Source organism: Hoplias malabaricus, chromosome X1 (genome assembly GCF_029633855.1).
Source record: "Hoplias malabaricus isolate fHopMal1 chromosome X1, fHopMal1.hap1, whole genome shotgun sequence".
NCBI classification, from domain to species: Eukaryota; Metazoa; Chordata; class Actinopteri; order Characiformes; family Erythrinidae; genus Hoplias; species Hoplias malabaricus.
In genome coordinates, this window is record NC_089818.1 from 1,097,471 (window position 1) to 1,118,365 (window position 20,895).

Sequence of the window (20,895 nt, forward strand, 5' to 3'; positions counted from 1 at the left end):
AGGAAACAGTTGTAGCATGAGGAGTATGACTTGTGTTTGCTTAAAATTAAAATTGAAAACCAAATATCTACCCAGCAAAAGAATAGCCAAATATTCAGGTCCAGCCCAAAATCAATTTACAGTTAACTGTTGTAAAAATTACAGTAATGCAATGTGCTGTAATTATTAATACAGTATAAGTAAAGTTTAAAACAATACGGCACAATACCGGCAAAAATGCTGCCAATAAATTACTGTAAATTTACAGGAAGAATTTTAACAGCGTTTGTCATATTCATTCAATTATACACTGATGCTAAAGGACAAAATGGGACAAGGTGAGGACACCAGAAATGTCCAACAAAACAGAGATAATGTCCCTACTCACAGCATTAGGTGGACTACAGCAACACCCTGATGGTTTATTCTCTTCTGGGTGGCCTTAATATAGATATCTGACCATTGTTGTGAGGTTCTAGTTCCATCTCTCCAGAGAACATGGTTCCATAGCTTGCTCAATAGCTCAAAACGTGGAGGGGCGGGTGGTGTCTATTAGTGATTAGTGTCTTTGTTGGACTGAGAAACATGGCTCATGCAGGAGGAATCTGGTAAAGATTTCAAAATGTAGGATTCAGTTTTTTTATTTTAGATTCGATATAGGCTTTTAATGCAGAAACTTATAAGTGAGGAATTAGTTAACGATTTATTAATTAGGGATTAGCACACAAGTGTTAAGAAGATTTCCCTTTCACTCTGTAGATGAAAGCCGTGAAATCAAATGAAAAAATATATATAAACATCTTTATACAAAAAGGACCAAATTTATTCTTAAATAATTCTGAACATTACAAAATACATGTGCCACAAAAGCATAAAGCTTTAACTTTTTACACCTCAGAGCAACTTATATTTCCAGAAAGTATTTACATTCCAATAAAACACTTTATACAAATATAACACAATTACATCAAGTTCTCAGAAAACTCTTCCTGGTATGACACATTTCCACATTCCACATACAGAATCCATTAAAAAAAAGTCATAATGTGTACATTTTGTAAACAGAATACTGTATCTTAAAACCTGTCAGCCATTTCCTTCACTGAATCTCCTTCATGTTATACTGACACCTAGAGGCCTGGAGGTATGAGTTTCTGTACTAAACCTGTGTGGGGCCCACTACATGGAGCATAAAGTGGTGCATTCAGGGACTACAAAAATGTGGTGTATAATCTGAAGTGGACATTCCAAGTGTAAAAATATGTTTCTGAGACATTGTACCTCCATGCGGGAAAGTACAGGACAAAACTAATGTAAAAAAGTGCAACAAAAGATCTCTTATTAAGTGATAGCATCATAAATCTAGTCTTAAACTTATTTTAAAGTGATTTCATCTAGAAAGTAAGTGTCTTATTCCACAGGCAGATCATTCTGATTTCTTGAACAAAATATCCATTGCTTTTTATAAACCAATGATCGTCCTGTTGAATAAAGTCACTTAAAATAAGAAATATGCTTAAAATCTTTATAACATTCCATCCATCCATCCATTATCTGTAACCCTTATCCAATTTTAGGGTTGCGGTGGGTCCAGAGCCTACCTGGAATCATTGGGCGCAAGGCGGGAATACACCCTGGAGGGGGCGCCAGTCCTTCACAGGGCAACACAGACACACACACATTCACACCTACGGACACTTTCGAGTCGCCAATCCACCTATCAACGTGTGTTTTTGGACTGTGGGAGGAAACCGGAGCACCCGGAGGAAACCCACGCGGACACGGGGAGAACACACCACACTCCCCACAGACAGTCACCCGGAGCGGGAATCGAACCCACAACCTCCAGGCCCCTGGAGCTGTGTGACTGCGACACTACCTGCTGCTCCACCGTGCTGCCCTTTATAACATTCTCAACATAATAAAGACGGAGAAACGTATTGACTAGATTTAGGATGATTTCACTTAATAAGAGACCATTTCATGCCCTGGAACTGCTGCATCTGTAGAGATCTGTCCTTGAGTTTACAGTGAACTTTGTTCAGTCTGTAACTGACACAGATTTCGTTTTTTTTCTCTGAGGGAAGTGTTAGCTTCATGTCAGGAGGTTAATTTAAAGCCAGAAGCTCCAGAGAGTTCTCAGTGACTTACAAACCAAAGGTGGGCGACCTGTTCTCAGTGTTTGTGAGACTTTAACGAGTTCCCAGTGATGGCAAGAAACATCGATCAGAAACTCGTGTAAAGAAACTGAGAATGTGGAAGAGGAATAGCCAGTTTCTGAACTAAATGTCCTGCTCAAACACACAGTATTTATTTACCAGGTTCAGTTAATGTGCTACAGCTGTAAAACCATCAAACTGTGTTCCACTATAGTTTAGTCGATCGCCGAACAGTTGCAACTTAGAAAACAAATGTGTCGGGTCCTAAGAATTGTGTCTTAAGGTTTAGGAGATGAATCTGGAGGATGTAGAGAATGTGGGTGCATGGTTTATTGGAGAAGTGAGTGGGGTTATGTGGTATGGGTCTCTTAAGAGTTAGCGGATGTGTGTGTAGGGTGTAGGGAATGAGGGTGCATGGCTTAGGGAGAAGAGTGCATGGTTCTGGGAATGAGTCTGTAATGCCTGTGTAGGGATGTAATGTTTAGGCTTTGACTAAGGAGTCTGTAGCATTTAGAGAAATGCGTTGGGTGTGGAGTTTTGTAAAATCTGTAGAGTTCAAGGAAAAAGTTTTACTTGAAACAAGTTTTATGGACAAGTATGTAGCGTTTAGTGCAAAATTTACTGAAGGTAGGGCACTTGAGGTTAAGAGACTACAGATATGAGACAGTGCTATAGGGCTAAATCATGAGTTTGTAGCCTTTGAGTTTAGAGGATTTAGTGGGCGAGCCTGCAGTATTTAGGGGCTGTAGGGTCTAGTGAATGAACGTGTAGGGTTTATGGTTCGTGTGTGTCAGTATTAAGTGAAGAAAAGATAGGGTTTAAGGGATTGCTGTAGAGTGTTTACAGAGTGAGTGAGCAGTATTTAGGGAATTCATCTATAGGGCTTTTGAGGAACAGAACATTCAGGAGTGTGTGCGAGGTTCAAGTGAACACATTAGGAATGGAACAATGCCAGTCTCCAGCTTGTTCCAGTTCAGCTGGGGTTTCTTCTCTAGATGACGAAGCTGGTGTTGGCTCAGAAACACAGTCCTGCTCCCGCCCGACCTCTTTCTCCACCTGCTTACCTGAGACAGACACACACACACACACACAAACACACATAATTATGTTTTTTTTTTCAGTAAAGCACATTTGCAATGAGTTAAGGGACTACATTGCTTTAAAATCCCTAAATGTATCTGTTTATGCTGGAGGTGTTTATTTGATAGAGAATCCCTAATACATCCAGGTACAAACATTGGTTTTAGTTATAACATATTTATCAGATTGGGTGAGGCAAGCTTCCCCATCTGTGCCACGCAGCACTGGTTTCCTGTGGATTTCCTTTGGAAGCACTCAGCTTTATTAAATATATTTATGCAGGTGCCATGCACAGGGTCCATTAAAATCCACAACAAAAGCAATCCCATTCATAATAAGTTTATTATTGCTCTCAAATGACCTGGAGTGGCCTCTTAATAAAAACTGCGGAGCTTACTGAGGAGGAAAAACAGCTCAAAAACACAGAACACCCCTGAGAAACAGGAAAGACAAATTACACAAACACGTTTTTTTTTTTTCTGCTTCATAAACCCACCACCTGCTGATGACTTCATTTTCATCTGAGTGAGTTCAGAATAATCAAGTATTCTCCAGGTTTAATGAAACAGAATCAGTGCAGAACATTATCTTAACAACCTCCCACTAATGAGGGTAATCACCTGTTACTAATGACCATTAATATCTATGATCTGATTACTCTAATATTCACCCACTCATTACAGTTATACGCATTAATATACCATCCACCCAAATGTGAACTATACTGTCAGAAATATTGGGTTGGAGTGGATGTGTGTGTGTGTGTGTGTGTGTGTGTGTGTGTGTGTGTGTGTGTGATCTCTTAACCAACAACAACAACAACAACAAAAAACAATATTCTTCTTGAATAATGAAAACTTGCCTCAGGCAAAGAGGACACACACACACACACACTCACGGAAAGCAGAAATTCACCCCATGATCTCAGAGTTAGTTCCACAACTAATTGAAGAGCTGAGGGTGGTTAAGTGCTGAGGCAAAATGTGTTTGGTTTTAGATCTAAAATAACAGCAGTGATTAAACGAGTTTGGCCACAAATTTCTCCATCAATCAGGCTTCTCTGAAAATGGAAAACCTTTGAAAAATGAAGTAGGATTCACTTGTGGAAAGTGCTGCATGATGGTGCTATTTCAAAGTGCAGCAGTAAAGAATTTTACATTGAAGGAAAGAAAGAAAGTTAGTGGTCATTACTGATGCTATTCATTTCCCAGAGCCACTGAAAAACATTAAGAAGAAAAACTAGTGGAAAATATGGGCTCTGTGACTTTCCAATACTTTAAAACTTTATTTTAAAAGGTTCTGGTGAGAGCCAACAGGCTTTGAATCTTGACACATTTCATCAAGTATATAAATATTTTATGAAGGTTGTATTGTGGACTCTTTTCTAATAGAATCCTGTTCTGTCTCTGGAGAGCAGAAAACTCTCTGGGAGGCCTAACAACAGCTCGGAAAATAAAAAGTGAATATACTTTAGACAACATGAATTATTAAGAGATGTTCTGAACTTTGGTGAAATTTTGTTCACTCACTGAAAACTACAGAAAAGGTCCCACTTGCGTATTTACGGGCGCTTTCACACATACCTTGTTTGGTTCAGACCTTCAGTGTGGTCCTAACCAATGTGGCAGGTTTGAGAAGTGCCTAAGACAACGTTGCAGACCAATGGACCAAAATATGTTGAGTGTAACTTCAGCAAACTTAAAAGACATCTAAATTCTAAACAACCGTGATTCCCATTGTATTATTTCTGCTTTGTTCCAAACCACACACTAGCTCACCACATAGGGCATAAAACTACTGCATCGTTATGAGAAAGGCACAGTGCAATGAGTTCAATCGTTTAAAGTAGAACAGAAAAAGTGAACAAGGAGCTGGTTCCAAACAAGATCATCATAATTTTGTGTTTATTTTTCAACTTAATGTCAGTGCTCTGATTTGCTTTTACCTGTAAGGAGCTGGTAAATAAATAGGCTATGTAAGGAATGTGTGTATTTGTGCCTTACATAAGATATAAGCTTGATTTGAACCTCAAATGCATGTTGCTCCTCTACAAACTAATCAGCATCAAGTATGGGGAGGTGTAGCCCATGTATCTGATGACGATAGGATGTAGGAATATCACAGAAAGTTCCTTAGTCCACACATGGAACTGCAGTGTGAAACCAAAACATAGCGGACTAAATATATACGACATAACACATGAATGATGGTTCAGACATTGGTCTGGTCTTTGATATGAGAAAATGGTGGGTTTATTTAGCATGTCGGGGCCATAGAAATTATATTGGAGCCACAAAATAATATATTGAGGCCAGAAAATAGTAATTTGAGGGCACAAAATAATATATTGAGGCCACCAAATAATATATTGAGGCCAAAAAATAGCAAACTGAGGCCATGAAATGACTACGCACACTGACAAAACTTGTACAAACCTACATTGTCTTCCACCATTTTTGCTATTTGATTCTCCTCCATAAATCTCTCCTGGAGAAAGTTCTCTAATTCACACTGCTTTTCCTCGTCCGTGAACCTCAAGGCAGTGTGCATTAACGTTAACCAACTGCAGTCCAGTGTTAGACTTAATCTCAAAGGTTAGATGTGTGGTTGTTCAGCTGCTACGCCGATTAAACTTGTGTGCGTTGCAAATGCAGGTCCCTTAGTCCAAGCTTCAAAATACTATTTTGTGGCCTCAATATATTATTTTGTGGCCTCAAAATACTATATAGTGCCAATATATAATATAATATAATATATAAACTGCCAACTAGCTTGCTGGTCTATTGCAATCAAGACAGTACAAACTATTTTCAGAGATTACCTGTGATTCCAAGCATGTTTTTGAAACGTTACCAATGTTTTCATTTGAAAGTGTCTAAAAAAGTGTGAAAGTGTCTCTCTCCATTCAAAGAGATACAAGCCTTTTTTGCCTCCCACCAGCACCCCAACCCCTTCTACTTTATTTTTATAGACTTGTATAGTCATACTGAGAGTATATAGATTAAATAAATAAAACGTCTATCTATCTATCTATCTATCTATCTATCTATTGTCAATTTTCAATATTGTCAATTTGAAGGACATGGATATTAGACTCTCCATGTATGTGTGTGTGTGTGTGTGTGTGTGTTATGTACTTACCATAGCCATGTGACCTCTTCATGTGCAGCTTCATGTTGCTTTTCTGTGTGAAGCTGATGGTACACACTTCACATTTGTACGGTTTCTCGCCGGTGTGTTTAACAGTGTGAACCTGCAGCGCACTCTTCTGGTTAAATGCCTTCTCACACTGTGTACACTTGAAGGGTCGCTCACCTGTGCATGCACACACACAAACACACACACAATTGTATACATAAAATAATGAGATGCTTTGGAGTGACTACACACAAGTTTAAATTCACCATGTTAAACCCCCTCAGCACTGTGTGGGTGGAGCAACAGAACCGCATTTTCTGGAGCGATGCATACATTTTGGATGAGCTGGAATTGCTAGAACTACTCATCGAACATCATTAATACAATCAAATCCTCAAAGCAATCCACCATCTAATGAGTCTCTCCGGCTGACTGGTTTTGTGTGTGTGTGTGTGTGTGTGTGTGTGTGTGTGTGTACCTGTATGGGTGCGCATGTGTCTCTCCAGTTGACTAGGTTTGGCAAAAGCTTTATCACAGTTAGAGCATTTAAACACTCGTGGCTTCTGAGAACTCAAGGTGGGGCCATTCTGGTGAACAAACTCGTGCTCCTGAAAACAGACACACACACAAACACAATCAGAGGTTTTAACAACATACAAATCATGGATCCCAATTTTCAAAGTAGAGTTCATAGCCCAATTTAATCATGTCATCATTCTTTAGTGGACATCGTACCCATATATGAACTACACAGAAGTCTAAGCTGCCTCTACCACGCTACCATCTTTCATTCTTCTTTCCACAGTGCATCCTGATGCAATCTCTTCCTCTTCTAGGTGAGCGACAGACATGCACTCAGCCGTCCAGAAGACGTTTAAAAGGATACATGTTATTCGTTTATTATTTTCCACACCACAACATGGTCCTGTTCTGATTCTCAAATGCCCAATATAGGCACTTTCAGCAGTGTACAGAGGTCAGAATAAGCACCCTGACCAGTCTGTAGGCTTCACAGCCCCATAGGCAGCAAACTGTGATGCACTATGTGATGCCCTTTAGCGATGTACTACTGGACACTCCTGTACAAAACTGAGGCTAATGCAGATATTCAATTGGACACAGATTGTAGAATGTCTATAGAAATGCCTTAAATGAAGGTAGGCAGTCCAAGGGGTTTAAAGCCTCCCAGCACTGGGGTGTTGTTTCCCTGAAATGATGGAACTCAAATACCTCTGTGATGCAGAAATTAATATTCAAGATCAGTACCTGACATTGATATCATTCACGTGGCAGAATGCCATCAAATTGTCACAGCAATGTTCCATCACCTTGTGCCAGAAGTAGAGGGGGAATAAACTTATTATTAATACCCTTCACTTCAGGAGAAATGGAGGATGAGCAGTTGTCAAAACATCATACAGTTTTTTCCAAGCTCCAGTTAATTGTTCCAAAACTTCCTTCTGAACTAAAGACAGTTAATTTCAGGCAGCGAGACATAGGAAATTGTGTTCATCAGGAGCGTGAACGTGTGGTTTACAAGCTGAGATGCCAGGGAGCTTGTCCAATCAGAAACAGTTACTATAGCGATTAAGAGCCAAGGGAATTTTATTCACGTTAAAGAGATTATCAGAAAGAATGCAGTGGAACATAAACACTTCAAGTCTCTTAAATCCTCTTAATTCTGTGCCATGATCAAGCTCCTCTCTGATCAGATCCCTATCCCAGTCTCCATCTGCTCTCCATTTATTCATCCATCCATCAGTGTCTGCACATTTATGAGCTTTTTCATCCATCGTAGAGCATTTAACATGAAACGTCAATAAATGTTCATATCAGAATTTACGTGTTCCTGTTTCTTCTGATATGAAGGCTGTTAATCAGGAGGTTGTATCTATTTCTTAAAGTAAAGTCCACATCAAACTGGTGGCACTGAGCATGCATTAACGGTGCCAGTGGGGCTCAGCACAGCCTTAGCCACCAGGGAGGCCAGTGTGGATTTACGGTTGTTGGGTATGTTAGGGCTGTAAAGTGAAATTGGAGTGGAGTGGGTCTGGGATGCCAGACTCCACTGTTGAGACTTCTGGAGGTGTCTTGGGCTTAATTCAGCAAAACACTGACGAGGGGAGGTGCCTACCTGATGACCCCTGTGAAGTACTAGCAATGCATTGGCTGAGGTGGGTACACATGGGCTAGGCTTCTGTGTTTGGTATAGTTGGTTGCTGGTCGGATCAAATATGGCCACAACAACCCTGTTGTTTGGGATAGGAATTAATTGGCCAAAGGTAGATGATTACAGGCATGCTTTGGTCACAGGTAGGAAGTGAGAAGGGTGGGCTCTAGGGCTGTGCCATATAGTATTGTGTGCAATAATATCGCAAAATGTTTTTAAACTATTTAAAAAAAATAATTTCATGATTAGGGCGGCACGGTGGCGCAGCAGGTAGTGTCGCAGTCACACAGCTCCAGGGACCTGGAGGTTGTGGGTTCGATTCCCGCTCCGGGTGACTGTCTGTGAGGAGTGTGGTGTGTTCTCCCTGTGTCTGCGTGGGTTTCCTCCGGGTGACTGTCTGTGAGGAGTGTGGTGTGTTCTCCCTGTGTCTGCGTGGGTTTCCTCCGGGTGCTCCGGTTTCCTCCCACAGTCGAAAAACACACGTTGCAGGTGGATTGGCGACTCGTAGGTGTGAATGTGTGTGTGTCTGTGTTGCCCTGTGAAGGACTGGCGTCCCCTCCAGGGTGTATTCCCGCCTTGCGCCCAATGATTCCAGGTAGGCTCTGGACCCCCCGCGACCCTAAATTGGATAAGCGGTTACAGATAATGGATGGATGGAATTTCATGATTATTGTGATATTCTGATATGCAGTTACACGTAATTTGGCGTACATTCATTACGTGAGTCATTTAGTCACAGTGAGAGGTGGAAATTTGCTGATTTCAAAAATTCCCTCCAAAAGACAAGTGACTTCAGTCGTGTGGAGGTGGTTTGGAAATAAAATATCAATATTCCAAATATTTTTTATGCAATGTCAGAATCTTGGTAAGTTAAAATAAGCAAATGTTTACACATTTATTTGTTGTTTCTTATGAATGTTTGAAATTGTTAGATTTGTACTAAGGAAAATGAACTTAACTATAATTTAAATAAGTAATTAAATATGGTATTAACATAATATAAAATTAACTTTGTTGCAATAGTGTATTCTTGAAATTAATATAATTATTTTAAGTGTTTTTCATATCGCAATATTATTTTAGAGCCATATCGCCCACCCCTTGTGGGCCCTAGGTTAAGCTGTAATGGATGTGCATAGGGTATTTTACATCTTATCCTGTGTATGTTTACAGTTGTGACAGTAAATCTCTACTCTTTATTGCAAAGTCTTTATTTTAGATGATAGAAGACTTTTGTGAAGATTTAATGGCACATAAACATTAGTAAGTGTAGGTTCTCATTATGGATGTTTAGTTCAGGGACACAAACTTATCCCATAGGCATTGGATGGAGCTCCATCTCTCCAGAGAGCACAGTAACAAGGCTCCACACATCAATGCTAGAAGGCATGAGACCCATCAAACTGGCACATGTCTTTGGGCATGGTGACCTTAAGTACACTTCAGAGTGTCCCATTACAATGTGCTCTTCCTATAGAGATTGTCCTCAATGGGTGTGTAATTAAACTAGTGAATATCACTAATTATAAGGAGTTTCTACAAACCTTTGAACAAAAAGTGTTTACTTGTTTCCCCTCACTGTATTTTTGCTGTTAGATCACGTCTGGCCCAAGGGACTGTGTGATGGATGCTGTGCCTTTGCTTACAGTTCTACAGCTCGAATGCAAATGAAATCCAAAAGCTAAACAAAAGGAGAAAGATCAAGCCACGGCCTTCATCTTCCTTTCACTTAGCACACACACACAGAGAGAGTGAGAGAGAGAGAGAGCACTATTCCAACATCTACTACAGCCTTCCTAGGAGTGTAGAGGGGACACATTTCTGATTAATACGCTTCATTTCAGAAGAAATTGGATGTGCAGAAGTTCACAAACTTTGTATACTGCCGAATCAAAGCCGCATACCTCCATTTTTGACATTTTCATTTTTCAGTATAGGCACAGAGTTCAATCAACTTAGTGCACCATTTTTTCTTCAAAATACCTGAACAATAAAGAACACATACTAAAGATGCAGTGTGCAGCTCTAGTTGAATCTCACAAAAATTTACATGATAAAAGATCCAACCCTCTTCTTTACATCAGTCTCTAAACCCAAAAGCAGGCGGTTCTCGAGCTCCCCCTGGGTCATTACTGTCAGAGTGTTGAGAGGTTGTCTCCACTCCTACGACATTATCCTCAACCAAAGACATGGCCAACAGAACAGCTCCCTCAGTTGACAGAAAACAAATCGCTCCTCTCTTCTGTTTGCAGATTAGAATTTAAACAGAACCCATCCATCATCAGTATCTTCTTCGTCAGCTTCACTACAGATGTCCAAACCCAGGAGGTCACCACTTTGAATCAGTGACTTCAGTTCCCATTTTGAGGTGTATAAATGGTGGACAATGCTCAATAAAGCATGAAATGAAATGAGACGCTCTAAAGCAGCTGCACATGACCCTAAACTTCCTAAAGTCTCAGATGCAGTGGAAGGCTGTGGAAATGTGTTCTCTGGAGCAATGGAGCTTCATCCAACACGTTTGAGAAGTTCTGAGATACAGGACTACTTTTCAAAAATCAATATCTGACCACATGTTCATGTGGCTGAATGCCATCAAATTCTCTAGTCTAAGGCCTCCCCAGAAGAGTAGAAGCTCTTAATGCAGCAAAGAGGAAGCAGGAAATGTTGGATGGGCAGATGTCCACAAATTTATTTTGGATCAAATGTCATCATCGGATGAAAGAACACATTTTCTTATAAAGCAAACAAAACACACAAAGCGAGGTTTAAAGGCTAAGAACCAGCGATATGAAAGTGTCAAACAAATAAACACAGTGGAGTTTGAGTTCCTAACTTGTGTTTATTGAGAGTCAGAAAACGTTATTTCTTACTAATTGAAGGAATAAGGTTTAAAAGACCGTTGGTTCCCGCCCCCCCCAACGGTGTTGGGAAACTCTAATAGGCGTCTTGTTTGTGACGTAGATGGTGGACAACACTCTAGAAGCTGCACTTAATTTAATGCAAAATGAGGAAAAGGTGTGTTGTTTTTGGCTGCAATCATTCAATGTACAGTGGGACATCTGTGAACAAATGGCCCAAAGATCCAAAAATATCCAGAAAATGGACTAAATTTGTCCACTTTAAACGGGCACTTTGGAAAGGACCCTCCGCTCACTCCGTTATCTGTAGCTCATTTCACTGGCGCTTTTCCAACAATATGGGCATGTAAGGACCCCAACGAAAGGTGTTCAAGAGCCTCTGTAACATGGAGGTAAACAGGGTAAGGACACTCACTTCGCCTGTTTTAGTTGGTGTTAGTTAGCGTTAGCTTGACTCGCTAAACTCGGTGCTCAGATTATACTCGGCTACGTAGCTGCATTACGGAGGTTTATAGTGTCGGAGGAATTCGAGTTCGACTTCGATCACATTTACAAGAATAACGGTACCTCTACATTTGAGTTTAGCTTATTGCTAGGCTATTGTCATGAATAATGTTGGTTATTTAGCTAGATACTGTCATAACAGTCAGTCATAACGGTGTTTTACCGCGGCGTTGTTCGGCTGTTGTCCACCAGTGACGTCACGGTCGCGTTCAAGAATTTCCGTAGAGAGCTCGGGTTTTTCCGTCAATTTAATAAAATTGTCAGTTTTAAAGCAAATTAAGCTGCTATTTTCATTTTAATTCATACTTATATCTGTCAGTAACTACAATAATGTGGAATATTCATGGAGCTCCATTAAGTGGTGCTTAGCCTTTAAAGAAGGAGGAAATAATGAGAAATGAGCATGAAGCAAAAGGATTTGTCCTTTTGAGAAGCTGAGGAAAGGACAGAAATAAGGTTTATCACCAAAGGAGAAAAACCCAGCATCCTGAAAGAAGACTGACTTATCACATTCTCTGCAACTGAGACTGTATCAAAGAGAACTGTATTATAATCAAAGTGGCTTTAGAGGGGGGAGATGGGTCCTTTGGCCCCAGAGTGGTTGGTTGTACAAATATCCTGTCTTTATAAGGCATGAGAATCTCTCTGAGATGAGGTCTGTCTCAAAACCTAGTGCTCCTTCTACTCATCTTTTTTTTGATATACAGAAGTAATGGCTCTTATTTATTTATTTATTTGTTGGTGTGAGACTTCCTGTTTGCTGCTTTAGTTGCAATGGCCTGAGATAAAAGCAATATTAGCATTAATATTCATGATTACTGCCAATACACCGGAATAAACCTGATTTAAATATAATTATGGGGAGGAAGCATGGGATATTTTCTCATGCACTGAAGCAACACGGCAAGACTTTTATTTTACTGACTGGTGAAACTATGTATCCTTCATTTCCCCTGAGTGTTTAGAGGAATATTTATTTCAGAAAAGCTCTTATTTAATTTTAGCATCTGACCACAGTGCGTCCAAACCCCTGTAAAGCTCCCTGTTCCTCACAGACCATTAAGCTTAACATACCAATAAAACACAGGAAAACGCTGGATGTGGAGGCTGACTTCATAGAGAGATGCCTTTATAGAAAGTGGACAGTAAGGCAGGTGACTAGAAAATGAGAAACACTCAATATGGCTTAGATTTTCTGTAAGCACTCATCCTGAGCTAGAGTAAGAATTATGCTTGCTATCAAACAAAACCTCATTTATTCATTCATTGCCTGTAACCCTTATCCATTTCAGGGCGGCGGTGATTCTGGAGCCTAGCCGGAATCACAGGGCACAAGGAGGGATCACACCCTGGACGAGGCGGCACACAGCGACACACTCACATATTCACTCACTCACTCACACCTACGGACACTTTTGAGTCTCCAATCCACCTACCAACATGTGTTTTTGGACTGTGGGAGGAAACCGGAGCACCCGGAGGAAACCCACGCAGACACAGAGAGAACACACCACACTCCTCACAGACAGTCACCTGGAGGAAACCCACGCAGACACAGGGAAAACACACCACACTGCTCACAGACAGTCACCCGGAGGAAACCCACGCAGACACAGAGAGAACACACCACACTCCTCACAGACAGTCACCCAGAGGAAACCCACGAAGACACAGGGAGATCACACCACACTCCTCAGAGACAGTCACCTGGAGGACACCCACACAGACACATAGAGAACACACCACACTCCTCACAGACAGTCACCCGGAGGAAACCCACGCAGACACAGGGAGAACACACCAAACTCCTCACAGATAGTCACCCAGAGGAAACCCACGCAGACACAGAGAGATCACACCACACTCCTCACAGACAGTCACCCAGAGGAAACCCACGCAGACACAGGGAGAACACACCACACTCCTCACAAACAGTCATCCGGAGGAAACCCACGCAGACACAGGGAGAACACACCACACTCCTCACAGACAGTCACCCAGAGGAAACCCACGCAGACACAGGGAGAACACACCACACTCCTCACAGACAGTCACCCGGAGGAAACCCACGCAGACACAGGGAGAACACACCACACTCCTCACAGACAGTCACCCGGAGGAAACTCACGCAGACACAGGGAGAACACACCACACTCCTCACAGACAGTCACCCGGAGGAAACCCACGCAGACACAGGGAGAACACACCACACTCCTCACAGACAGTCACCCGGAGGAAACTCACGCAGACACAGGGAGATCACACCACACTCCTCAGAGACAGTCACCCAGAGGAAACCCACACAGACACAGGGAGATCACACCACACTCCTCACAGACAGTCACCCAGAGGAAACCCATGCAGACACAGTGTCATACTGTGACAGAGACACTACCTGCTGCTCCACCGTGTCGCCCGTCATTCAACTTATCACATATTTTAAAAAGAAAGTTGTCAAGATAAAGGTAACAAGATAAACGCTCCAAAACTGTTTGGGAAGAATGGTTTATTACTTTAGTTTTACTGCAAATCAGTGTATCTCCTGTAAGGTTACCATTTTGGAGGGAAATTGTTTCACTTTGACAGTAAATATTCTTTCAATTCCAACTTTACACAATACATTTATACCCCAGAGTTGTGATGATGATTAATAAAGTAAATATCATGAATTATATAAGTTTACCTTGAGGTGGGTTGCACGCTTGAAAGCTTTGTTGCACACGCGGCACACATGACAGCGTTCTTTCCCGTGCGTGACTTTGCAGTGGCGCCGCAGAGCATTGGCTGTGGGCAGTGTCTCACTGCAGTAAAAACACCGATTCAGATGGACTGCTTCTGAGCCCTTCACTTCAGAATGACCTTCAACCACCTAAGTACACACACAAAATAAATTATACACTATCCCAAGTGGAGCAATTGTCCAAGTGGTGGCCTGTCATTGCAGGGGGGTGAGATTGTGAGCTTGGTCTGTGAGCTAATATAACAGAATTCAGCACTGAGTGTTCCCCTCCAAATAAGACGAGCTGATGTGTGAATGGAAGGGACTTGGATAACAGGCAGAACTGACCATAGCTAAAGAGGCTGATTCAGAATAAATTAGACACACACACACACACAGACCGTGAGCCCTTCCTCGTGAGTTGTGCTGCATGATAGGCGGCTGACCTGACTGACCTGTTGCTGTGTGTTGGTAGTTGCCTGCACCGCTGTCCCCTGGTCATTCACAGGTGGGAACTGCTGACCCTACACACACACACATTCAAATATCTGAAAGACTGGTGTGAAAGTCCTGATTCTACTTCACATTTTTGTAAATATTTACAAAATAGTTAAAGAACACATTTTGATTTTGTAAATATTTTATATTATATTTATATATATATGTGTGTGTGTGTGTGTGTACCTGTGTATTCAGGTTTAGAGTGACGGCATCCAGCATGTTTGTGTCTGCGAGAGTGAGTGTCACGCTGCCATCACTGGCAATGCCCCCTGAAGACATCACAAGGTTCTGGGAGAGAGAGGTGCTGGGAGCCAATGTGGTAACTATGGTAACACACCAAAAAGAAAAAAATCACCATAATAACAATAACATCAGCAGGGCTTTATCTTCATTATTTCTATAACTGATTGTTATACTGGATTTCTAGCTCAAATATCTCAACTTTTCCCCACAATCTGCAAATCAGTAATAAGCTCTGATTTAAAAAAAAGTCTAATAGGTTTTTTGTTATTACTAAAGCCATACTGCCCCCTGCACTTCCTGGGGTGTACTACAATTTATCAGAAAATTAGTTAGTCATTTAAAGTTAGTATTTTAAAGTTCATGATTTTAATTTAAAAAAAATATATTTTTTATGAAATCCTGAGGATGTTTCCTCACCATTTCATAGCTCTCCAGTCTGTCTGCCTGCTCAAAACCGGTGAAAAATGTCTACAAAGTCCCACAGTAAAATATCCAAGGGTCTCTGTGTATTTCTACTCCTTAGGTGGGTAACATTAACTTATTTTCCTGGAGATGTGACTGACTCTAAATTTGGGAGAGTGTTAACGGCATGTAAATAAACACATACTGAAAGTGCTACAAAACTAAACTCAAACATAAGGCTACAAATGTTTTTCTGTGGTAATTCAAACAATGAATAAAAACTTAGAGAATTTACACTTCAGCCGCATGTTTCCCCCAAACACACAATTCCACCTTAAAAGATTCAGACTTTTAACCGAATCACTATACTATGTAAATAAGGTGGGAGTGGCCTCTGACCTGACATGCCTGTAGTGGCGGGGCTATGTGCCAGGAGCTGCTCAGAGCTTAGACCGGAATGGGCTGTGGCCAGTCTCAAAGCTCCTCCCACTTCTCCTCCAGCATTCCCACAGGACTGGGTCAAGAGATCCTGACCTAGAGAGAGAGAGAGAGAGAGAGATCGTTATATTTTTTAAGGTTAGAGAATGCACAGCAGGGAATCTGAGCTTGATTTTTGAGTTCAGTAAACTGTTTTTGTGTCGATCTGGACAATTGCCCTGCTGGGAGAGCCAATGGTGATCCATTTTTAGTTTCTTGGCAGAAGCAGAAATATTTTGATTTAAAATGTCCTGGTTCCCAGACTTTTGTAGGAAAACAACCCCACAATATTACAGACCCTCTGCCATAGATAACAGAGGGAATCAGGCTCCTTAGTCATCCTTCTTTTTACTCCAAAGCTAACTTGAGTGTTGAGATGCTACTTTTTTCAGCGATGAAGTTAGTAAAAGATCCAAAATAAATAAATAAATAAAATCCCTAAGGATTACTGTTGGAGATGTTGTTTGTCTAGGCAAGTTTGTCACAGTTCCAGTGGTTTGGAACTTTTTAATTGCCCTAACTGTAGATTTCCAGATATATGAATATGAATAGCTATTTTTATAGATTTCTTTGACTTAGGAAGATCAGTATATCATTTTTTAAATAGTTTGTCCTGCATTTCCCATTCTGAAAAATGACTAAGGAAACTTGATTATAAACTTTTTACTCATATTTTCAAGGAGGTGCCAATAATATTGCTTTGAATTATCAAGAGAAAGAAAACACATTTACATACAACTCATTACTGCACAACATTAGGGTTTATCTAAAAACTATATCAATAATATAAACACATATTTCATATTTCAAAGGGGCAAAAAGTCTTTAACCAGAGCTCCCAAACATTAGCATATGACTGTGTATTATGTTCATATTTATACACAATATATTGTTCTGTACTAATTAGCACTGAAGGTCTGTTTGGCTAATTGTCAGTAATCTTCCTTCCAGAACACATCCAAGCAAAACACACACCCACACACACAAACAAACAAACACAAACATGTGATGCATAATGCATAAAACATAACATAATTATGCAAATCTCTAGGTGAAAGGTGGGAAGGTGCTCTAAATGCAAACCAATTAAAAACTGGAAAATGTTCTGAGCATGCATGTGAAACTTTGTGCATAACATCAAAGTTTAATATTAACTTTAATCAGCAAACCATTGTTTATTTTGAATTAAAGTTAATGGATATTTGGCAGGATGTGGTGTGCACAGCTTCTATGTTCCCTACAGAAGAGCCGACTTAAATGGGGCATTCTGGACCCACATTTTCAATGCCAACTGTGGACTAGAACAGATTTTCTGGAGTCCAGGAGGCCCTCTGCCCTGCACATATTATTTTGTTTTCTGCTTTAACATAAACACGTTCTCTGTATCACAATAATAGGCCGTTATTGAGATAAAAGGTGCAGGGCAGTGTGCCTCCTGCTGAGAAATCCTGGACTAGAATGTGCGAAGCTCTGTCGTAGAGCAGTGAACTGCATTCTTTGGATTGACTGTGCTCCATAAAAGGCCTTTGAAATGATTTCTGATCTAATAATTGAACATAAGTTCCTGCCCTCACTGCCATCAAAAGCCTTCTCAGAAGAGTGCAGATTATTACAGCTGTAAGAGGAACACCCGGGGTGTGTGTGTGTTCTGTACCTGATATCGTGAGCGTGATCTCCTGGTTGCTGCTGGGCGGTGTGTTGGCAGTGTGTGTGTGTTGGGCTGTGTGACCGAGGGCCTGTGTGAGGCTGGAGTTGCTGATGGTGAGAGTGATCTCTGGACCATTAGCTCCAGCTCCAACAACCTGTGCCAGCTGTTCTGAACCTGCAGACAAAACACAGACACTTACAGAGCTTATCTATAAGAAAGACTACTGCTGCTGTCTAAAAGATACCACACACCAGATGAATAAACCTGTACAGTCTGATATAGATTTATTATTCTAAAATCAAAATAGCAGTTAATGAATTATAATTGGAATAAAGCTGCTGCCTCAGTTGTGCGCTCTAACGACATCAGGCTTCTCTTATTAGGCATCTGAGCACAAATCTATTTATTATTCGAAGGGAATGTATTATACCCCTTTTCCACAGATTAGCACAGTTCCTTGGGGTCTTAATGAAATATTTGTGACTTGCTTTGGTCAAAATACCACAAGGATCCAACAACCCAGCACAATAAACACATTTCTTGTGCTTGTTCTGTTTCTTTGCTCTATTTAACCTCATCTTTGCACTCTCACACAACAAGGGTCTCACACTGTGATTAGAGATTGGAGACAGTGGGACAATTCTAAAGTCTCTGAACTCTGTGTAAAAAGCAGCACAAAACCAGAAAGGATCGTTGTGTCCCATGTTTTCTGATTAAGGCATCCTATAAAATAAGTTTTTTTGCAGGTCGATAGACTCCAGATCCCCATATTAATGTGCAAATGTACTGAAAAGGTGATTTCTTTCTCATAATATACCCCCTTTAAGTTGAAAAATAAAATGCAAGCACTTTCAGACTTTTGGTTCCATTATGTGTGAATATTTTCACTTGTGTCAAAAGACTTCGGTTTATGTGTCACACCTGCATTGTCCTGCTCTGTGAGGTTGCCGATGGTGACGCCGGCAGGAGTGGGTGGAGCCTGGAGAGGCAAGCTGCTGATTGGCTGGATGACTACATTGGCAGGAACTGAAGCTTCCCCAGTGGTGGCCAGCAGGTGTGTGGAGTGTGTGTGAGAATCTCCGCTCAGAGTGTGTGAGAGTAAACCACTCTGCTGAAGGGTCTGCTGGAGAATACTGGAGTCGATCTGAACACACACAACATTAATAAACAATAATATAACTTTACAACATAGAACTGCAACAGTTTTCAGCATGCTGTATGCTACTGGCCATAGAGAGAGAGAACTACCTGCAGTGTGATGTTGTTGATGTTGGTGGTGTCTATGCCAGAGATCTGGACATTTGGACAGAGGAGACTGGCGGGAGCAAGCTGTAGTTGAATTCCTTCAAGAGTCGCCAAACCCTCAGTAAGGGACACAGTGAGATCTCCCCCAGCTATAGAACACACACAAACACACACCAAAATCAGACAACTTAAAACCACTATTATATAGCAATTCTAGAAATACTGAGCCATAAAGTGATTTAATTCTACTGATTTATTTCTCAATTATCTTGCTGAGTGCTAAATACATATTTTAACTTAAAGTTTTAAAGATCTAGTGCATGCATTCTGGTGGTCCATAACGGTGGTCCAAATATATATAAACAAAAAAAATTCTTTTAAAATTAAAATTAAACCTCTGGCTGTTTTGTTTCTTGTTTCTAATTTAATAAATGTGTTCTTGTCAGAATGGCCAGTAATACACATAAAATATCTCAAAAAGATCACTGAAGACAAACAAGTGAGTGTGTGTGTTGGTGGGGGATGAAAAAAGCAGCAGTGCACAACATTAGTTTGTGTGTGTGTCTGTGAGAGAGAGAGAGAGAGAGAGCAGTAGAGAAAGTGAGATAAGAGACAAAGAAAGTAAGAATGCACTTGCAGACAGTAAATAAAACCAGAAAAGACCCAATGTCTTTCATCTTCTGTGAAAATGGAGTTAAAACACATCTGTGCCAACGCATCTCAGACCAATTCTAATAGATCAATACTCTTTATACAGTCACTATCTCTCTCTCTCTCTCTCTCTCTCTCTCTCTCTCTCTCTCTCTCACGCACACAGAGTGAAATAAAATCTCTTCAGAAGGAAAACATGTTCCTTATTTAAAGCAGCATTCAGTCATTTTTATGACATTTTATCACAAGTAGCCAACATTTTGAAGGAGCTAATTATTGTTTTTACATGTTTTCTATAAAGCACAGCACCACGAGATGAAGCATGAAACTGGTTTATAATCCCTTAGCAAACTAATTTATGAAGTGGGTGATATTTAAAAATAAATACAGAATCTCTGACACCTTTACTTTCTAAACTTGAAGTAGCAGCCATAGAGAAAATAGCTGACCGCTCCTCTGAGTTCCAGGAGTACATTTTGTGTGTTTGTGTGTATATTATACATGTAAATGTGTTTCTTTTATTTACGCGCATATGACATTTACCTGACATGGTAGCAGGCAGTCCCACAATGCCTTGCTGCAGCAGTGTGTGTTCGTAGTGTGTGGTGAGGCTGGAGTTGTTGGGGAGGAATATGCTGGGATCTGTGGAAGCAGAGTGCATCAGTGTTTCTGTCGTCCCCTGATGGCCCGGAGGACCAGGAACTGGGACTGAGGGCTGGTTCTGGGGGCCCGGAGATGAGGGTCTCTCGCCAATACTCCTCCTCAGCCTTCTGCCCTCCACACCCTGCCGCAGGTGGCACTGGATGTGGGTTTTACGATGGCCAGACGTCCGGAAACGTAAGTCACAGTATGGACATTTAAACGGTTTGGATCCAGTATGGAGCCTCATGTGAACCTTTAAACTTCCTTTGGTCGAGAAGGACGTGTTGCACATGTGACAGTTAAATAGTTTCTGACCTGAGGAGACAAGAGGAATTTTAGGTTTCATGGAACAGCTTTGTAAAGTAAAGTAAACCCCCAACTGCTCCCCACTCCGGTGTGTGTGCTCACTGCCCCCTAGTGTTCACTAGTGTGTGTGTGTAAATGTGTGTTTCACTGCACGGATTGGGCTAAATGTG

At 41.0% G+C, this 20,895-nt stretch overlaps 1 protein-coding gene across 1 annotated transcript in view; it reads right to left on the bottom strand.

Annotated features, from left to right (window-relative positions):
• Positions 1 to 829: 829 nt before the first annotated feature.
• The window catches only part of LOC136675333 (zinc finger protein 236-like), a 46,478-nt gene continuing 26,412 nt past the window's right edge, over positions 830 to 20,895 (bottom strand). The window contains exons 22-32 of the mRNA XM_066651820.1: positions 20,321 to 20,734; positions 19,130 to 19,275; positions 18,803 to 19,025; positions 17,888 to 18,055; positions 16,156 to 16,290; positions 15,295 to 15,434; positions 15,066 to 15,134; positions 14,575 to 14,760; positions 6,835 to 6,964; positions 6,360 to 6,533; positions 830 to 3,202 (exon numbers count right to left, since the gene is read on the bottom strand). Of these exons, the coding sequence (XP_066507917.1) occupies positions 3,060 to 3,202; positions 6,360 to 6,533; positions 6,835 to 6,964; positions 14,575 to 14,760; positions 15,066 to 15,134; positions 15,295 to 15,434; positions 16,156 to 16,290; positions 17,888 to 18,055; positions 18,803 to 19,025; positions 19,130 to 19,275; positions 20,321 to 20,734 (1,928 nt within the window). The 3' untranslated portion in view covers positions 830 to 3,059. The remainder of the gene's footprint in view (positions 3,203 to 6,359; positions 6,534 to 6,834; positions 6,965 to 14,574; positions 14,761 to 15,065; positions 15,135 to 15,294; positions 15,435 to 16,155; positions 16,291 to 17,887; positions 18,056 to 18,802; positions 19,026 to 19,129; positions 19,276 to 20,320; positions 20,735 to 20,895) is intronic.